The sequence below is a fragment of the Echinops telfairi genome, unplaced genomic scaffold (genome assembly GCF_000313985.2).
Source record: "Echinops telfairi isolate 266 unplaced genomic scaffold, ASM31398v2 ScPeMD7_31;HRSCAF=116, whole genome shotgun sequence".
Classification (NCBI taxonomy): Eukaryota; Metazoa; Chordata; class Mammalia; order Afrosoricida; family Tenrecidae; genus Echinops; species Echinops telfairi.
Genome location: NW_022103928.1, coordinates 29414407 through 29420720, shown reverse-complemented (window position 1 = coordinate 29420720; position 6314 = coordinate 29414407). Strand labels below are relative to the sequence as shown.

Below are 6314 nucleotides of genomic sequence, written 5' to 3'. Positions count from 1 at the left end.
AAAAAAAAAAAAGCCCGATGCTCCCTTGTTAACGCCCCCCAGGAAAGCACCCAGAAATGGCCTCTCATGGTTACCTGTATTGTGTACTGGTAGGCCCCTGTCTTTGGTTGCCATGGAAACGTCAAGATGCTGGGGAAGAGGGTGATAGGGATGTGAATATCCACCTCCTGCTGATTCCACACGGGCACCTGCAGCATGTGGACCCCTCCGTCCTGCAAAGGGGTGAGGCATCCAGGTCACCACAGCAGCTGGATCTTCAGGGTCGTGGTCTTCCCCAGGCACCCAGGCCCTGCCAGCCCCATTGAGGGTGGGAGGGCGGAGGCGGAGACCCCAGACACCTCGACCTCCACTGTCTCCGTGGACGGCCCTCCATGGACCTGGGATGGGGCTCAAACAGACAGTGCCCGACTGGATCCTCCCCATACCTCTGGCATGATGAATGTGATGACCCCACTCCGCAGACAGGAGAAAGTGGGGCTCAGAGGGCTATCCGGCACCGTGCCCCAAGTCTCCCCAGTAGACTTTGATAGAAACCTGCTGTCTGGTTCAAAGATTCCCAACACATCTAGCATGTTTGTTATAGTTTGGGGAGAGGTTGCATGCAGGGTAGCGGTCCTACATCGAAGGGTATCCTCCCCACAATATGTGTCCTCTTGCTGTGTGATCCCCCCATCGTGTGACCTGACGTAGCAATGCGTTGTCTTATAAATCCTAAGCTCTATGATATTATGGACAGGATTCGTGGGTTTTATTTAGTGAGGTCAGATACAATCTACAGGATGAAGCTGTCATTTGAATCAATCTCCTTTAAGATATAAGAGATCAAACAGTGAGCAAGGATTAGTGGGTCCTACGGCCACCAAGAAAGAAGACCCAGGCGTGCAGCATGGCCTCTGGACCTGGGGTCGCTATGCTGGCAAACTCCTAGACCAGGGGACAATTGGGGATGAGACACATGGAGATCTCTAGGAAATGCCAGGCCTTCGGATGTTGAAACAAGGGCCTTCCCCAAGAGCCAATAAAAAAAGCTTTGCCCTAGAGCTGGTGCCTTGACTTTGGGCTTCTGGCCTTTTGATGTGTGAGGTTGAGTTTCTGTTTATACTTGCAATATTTCTGTTACAGCAGCACCACATCACTAACAGCAAAGCCAAAGCCACTCAATTTCCCTTGAGGTCATTCAGAATCACAGTGGCCCTACAGAGCACAGTAGAGCTGCCCCGGGGGTGTTCCCACAACCCTTGATAGAAGCAGACTGCCGCTTCTTTCTCCCACGGAGCAGACAGTGGGTTCAAACGGCTGACCTTTCCGTTAGTAGCCCTATTCTGCACCCACTAAAATAACTGGAAAATGGGAAAACCAGAGCCAACTTCCAGTCAGTAATACATAGTTCCAACCCAAACTTGACTGGCCTTAAAAAAAAGAAAAAGAGCCAGGGCCCAGCAGAGTCCAAACAGCCAAAGGGATGCAGGTGCCACCTGGTTAGGGTGGAGCTGGACGCTCTGCCCTGGGTCAGCACCCTACTTCCCCAAATAGGTTCCTAACCCCGATTTCCAGGAAGAGCAACCTGGCTTTTACTGGAAAGGGGGCAGAGAAAGGGAGTCCGGCGCCCACACTGCCCAGGTCCTCCTGCTTAGTGGAGTCCAGAGGGCAGGGTTTCCAGGCATGAGCGAGGGCAGCTCAGTTAGAGATGGGGGGGAAGTTAGACAACCCAGAAGAGGCCAGCGTTGTGGGCTGAGGGTTGGGGGCCGCCGTGCCTGGTCCACCACAGAGGTGAGGGTCGCATCGATGGTCGTCTGGCCCCTCTTTATGGCCCGGATGTGATGGTACGATCCGTTCTGGGAGGACGTGAGCACCTCGAAGAACTCCGGAGGAAGCACGGTTTCGAGGCGGATGTTCTGGGAGGCAAGGCAGGTGGGTGGAAGTCAAGAACAAAAGCAATGGGCCCTGAGCAGCAGCCAGACCAGTCCCAGCAGAGAACAGGGCACCCAGCGGGGTCCCCACCCACCTCGGACTGTGGGCTCCTCTCGGCTGCCTTCCTACAGAGCCTGGTGATCCTGTGGGGCTCACCTTACCACCCACCTTCTCAGTCCCCTGGGGCAAGGACACCATCGAAAAATCGAAAGGGCATCAAAACCCCTTTAAACCCATCAACCCGGCAGCTGTCTACTTAGTGACAGGAGGGAAGCACCGACTGCTGCAAAGAAGCCAAAATATGCCCCCTGCCGCCTCCTCCCCAAGATCCAGGACCCCAGCAGGGGCCTTAATGCTCTGGTGCCCTGGGGATTTCTGCAGATCCCAGGCAGCAGGCTACTGCAGCCACACGGAGACCGCCTCGGGCGGAGCTATGGGATGGACGCTCCTGGAAGTGTCAGCAGGTGCTCCCTGATCCTGTGCCGACCAGGTAGAACGGATTCCAGCAATGGCACCTCTAGTCTGGAGGAGAAGCAGAGCCCTCTGGCTCCCTGGAAGCATGGCCTGGCATTGCCACAGCTTGCAGACTCAGAGGTTCTTAGATGCGCCGCCACCCCCCCTCCACTTGCCCCGAAGCCCTCAACCTCATTTTTCACACCCCAGCAGACCCTCTGGATGCAAAGGACTCAAATTCTGCCCACCTGCCTGGAGACTGCAGCGCTGCAGGGCTGTAACTCCAGGAGGAGCCCGCCCCCCGCCCCCGCCCCCCAACCACCACCACTGCCACCCCCAGGACCCAACATGGCCACTCACATCTGACAGGTAGACCTTGTTGCTGGACTTGTCAAACACCTCAACGGTCACCTCATACAGGCGGCCAGTCTCCAGCACCCAGCGGTCACCAGGGTGAATCACAAAACCTGCAGACAGGAGCATGGCCGAGCCTGAGCCCTCAGGCCCAGAGGCAGCACGGTGGAGAGCATGGCCCCACACTGTCATGGGCACAGAGCTGGGGGCCAGAGACTCCATACCTCTCACTTGACCCCCACAGCCAAGAGCCAGGGTTATTGGCTGCCGTGCAGGGCTAACGGAACCTGAACCATCTTTCCTGGACCTCAGGGGCCACTGATGAGCATTTCCAGACTGCTCACTGCTGGCCATACTGCATCCTGTCCACAGGTAAGCCAATGTGCTCAGTGGGCCCTGGAAGCCCTCCCCATGCACACCTACCCAGCCAGGTCTCTCTGCCCTCTGCCCACCTGCAAGGCTCTCCCTCACTAGCCTGTCTGCTCATGCCCACGACACTATGGGTAGTCCTGACTACCAACTTTCTTTCCCGCACCATCACCACCACGACTCTTTCCTCTGCCAGCCAGGCCCAGTTCTGGAGGGAAAAAAAATTCCACAAGAAAACACCGACCGCCAATATCACTGCCCTGACACTGTGCCTCTGTGCCCACAGATGAATTATTTACGACTGCCCTGCTGCTACCTGGCCATGCGGTTCCCTGTCCCCCACGGAAAGAACACGCCTTGCTTTCCTGGGAGCTCCCATGCCCAGCACGACGTTGGAAAGCACCAAGCATGCACCGAGGGCCTCTCTACCCACTGCCACTGCACTGTCGCAGGTGACGAGCTTCCTTCACCCAAGCCGCCTAGCCAGCAGCAGCAAGCCCCACTAGGGTTTCCACTGTCCCAACGGAGGACGCGTTGCCATGGAGACCCAGGTCGGCGGTGCAGCTGGGCATTTCTCAGCCTGCTCTCCTGACAAGGTGCAGGGCTCAGATGGGCTGTCCCGCTCCTGACTGCTGCTGCACATTCCCCCTTCCTCTCCAGGCCAAATGCACTTCCCACTACACACGCCCTTTAGGGGCTCCTACAGGGCTGAGTTGGCCACTGGCCCTCCCAGCCCTCCACAGCAGAAGCCAGAGGAACCAGGAGGAGACAAAGGCCTCCACCACTCTGCCCTGCGGGTGCCCTTCCTCCGACCATCTGGATCAGCCCCCCGACATCCTGCTGACTTCTGCACATGGGTGGACAAGGGCAGGTAGCCGTCTCCGAGGTAGGAGGGGCTCGAGGTGAAGCCTTTTGTCAGCCTGTTGCTTCCTCTCTTTAAAAAAAAATTTTTTAAACTATTTCACCATCAATGAACAACACTTGGGAGGGAAGGTTCCAGAGGCTGACACTCACCCAGGTATCCTGGTTCGACCACGTAGATCGTGCTGTTGGGTAACCGGGAAGCTCCCTGCATGCGAATGCCTGTGGCCTGAGATAAGGGGGAGCACACGACAACACGCAGCCCTGGGGCAGGTCTCAGCCCGGGTCCCACTGGGGTGAAAGGGGGGGCATCACCCACTGGGCTTAGTAGGGCAGCATAGCTGTTCAGAATCAAAGGGCACACTGCTGCCAACACTGGCCCAGGGGAACGTCTGCCAGGGGCTCTGGAGATCCCTTGGGCACACAGATACATCTAAAACGGCAGCCACCCACGGCAGCCGGGATGGAAACAGCCTTGGCCAGCCCCACTGAGAGGCATCTCCGGGGGCGCAGAGTGACAACCTGTTCCCTCGCGGCCCGCAGCAGCTCAGGGAGCCTCTCCGTGACTCATCTGCAGAGGTGAGCAATTCCACTCGATGGTGGTGCTGCTATTTCGGGTCTTCCTGTCTTTCAGATCTCGGGAGGGAAACATCACTCTTTCTAGCCCCACCCTGACTTCCAGGGAGACTTTTAGAAAAGCAAAGTGTCTTGCACACATGACACACACGTGTGCATGCGTAGGCCGGGACAGAGGATACTCCTGTGGCTGAGGACCAGGCTGCTCTGTCCAGGCTGCAAGGTGGTGACGGTGGATGTCTCTTGGGCCAGGACGGCGACAGGCCGGGCCGGGTCTCCCTCAGCACCCACAACGCTGTTCTGCAGCTGCAGCTCATACTGGTCAGAGGGCATCGCGAGTTCTGGCCACCCAAAACACAAAGAGGGAGGGGAGGGGGAGAAGAGGACAGAGAAAGAACGAAGCCGTCAGAAGCCAATTGTGGGAGTTGCATAATCTGGTGCCAACTTGAGACTATTAAGAGTGCAGGGGGTGGTTTTAGCCTGTCAATCAGGCCGCAGCTTGATGGCCTCATTGGGAGGCGCTAAGGAGATAAATAGTTGGTTGAAGGCCGGACACATGCTCACTCCCTGCAAGACATTCCTGTTGACAAGCCACATGGAGCTAAGCTGATGGCAGCCGGAGCCCCAGAGCTGGAGGAGTCATGCGGAGAACCATGCCAACTGGAGATGCTTCCACCGCCACTGGATCCACAAGACTTTCCACCCACTGGCCTGTGATCTTTTCTCCTGCATACGGCATTATTGCATGGCTGTGTGAGTCTGAAGAAGAATTTAGACTGATATCGGACATATGGGCTAATATCGGACTTCTGGACTTGATCTGGGATGTTTTCTGAATGTACAATTACTCTTTGATATAGAGCTCTTTCCTGTGCAGATCTGAGTACCTCTGGATTTGTTTCTCTGGTCAACGCAGACTAACACACTAGTATTTCTGTGTCACTTATACATGTCCCCACATCTCTGGGCCCTCTTGTCAGTACTGCTGATAGATTTTTTCCCCCTACTTTTCCCCCCGCTTCACTTAAAAGTTTTAAAAGTCTTCTCTATGCCTGTGGACAAAACTGCCTCTCTCCATGAATTTTCTGAGTCTGAGGATTTTGCAGCTCTACCTACAACTGCCCACTGCTTAGGGAATATGAACAGTAGACCGGCTTCTGTCCCGCACTGCAGGGCCCTTCCCCAGAAGAAAGCAGGCTCTCTGCTTCTGTACCAGGGTCGTGGGGCCGTCCCTGGGCCTCTCTAGCATCTAAGGACTTTCAAAAGATTCTGGCCAATGGACTCCCACCGAGTTTTCAGAGCTGGATCTGCAATCGGCAGAGAAGTGTCCGTAGCTAACCTGACCACTTGTCAACCTCTCCCTGGCTTCTTGTCATGTTGCGGACATTCTGGGGGTGGGGCGCTTGCCCAAGCTGAACTAGGTAGGAGACCCACCTCCCCAGGGAGATGATGATGGAATCCTAAACAAGCCACCCCGTCTACGCACTCCTTCTCACCCACCTGGGAGGCAGAGGCCACGGCATTCCTGATCTCACATGCTTCCACCTGAGGGGAGTCTGGGTGAGTGAGGCCTGTTCAGGGGGTACTGTGGGTGTCCCTCCACCGCCCCCATGCCTGCCGCCGCTCCCAAGGCGGGTGCGCAGTCAAACCCACGCTGGGACTGCCTCAGCTGAGGCCGTAGACTCTCCTGACGTGGATGCACTGGCTCCACTGATGGGAGTGGCCATAGCGGCCACTCCGGTGACAGAGAGGAGAGTGGACCCAGAGGGCCCCAGGCAATGTCCCCGCTG

At 56.6% G+C, this 6314-nt stretch overlaps 1 protein-coding gene across 1 annotated transcript in view; it reads right to left on the bottom strand.

The window, feature by feature from the left end:
* NUP210 (nucleoporin 210) overlaps positions 1–6314 on the bottom strand; it is a 104220-nt gene that overhangs the window by 60682 nt on the left and 37224 nt on the right. Inside the window, exons 7-11 of the mRNA XM_045290135.1 lie at positions 4707–4865; positions 4102–4170; positions 2725–2831; positions 1755–1895; positions 51–212 (exon numbers count right to left, since the gene is read on the bottom strand). Of these exons, the coding sequence (XP_045146070.1) occupies positions 51–212; positions 1755–1895; positions 2725–2831; positions 4102–4170; positions 4707–4865 (638 nt within the window). The remainder of the gene's footprint in view (positions 1–50; positions 213–1754; positions 1896–2724; positions 2832–4101; positions 4171–4706; positions 4866–6314) is intronic.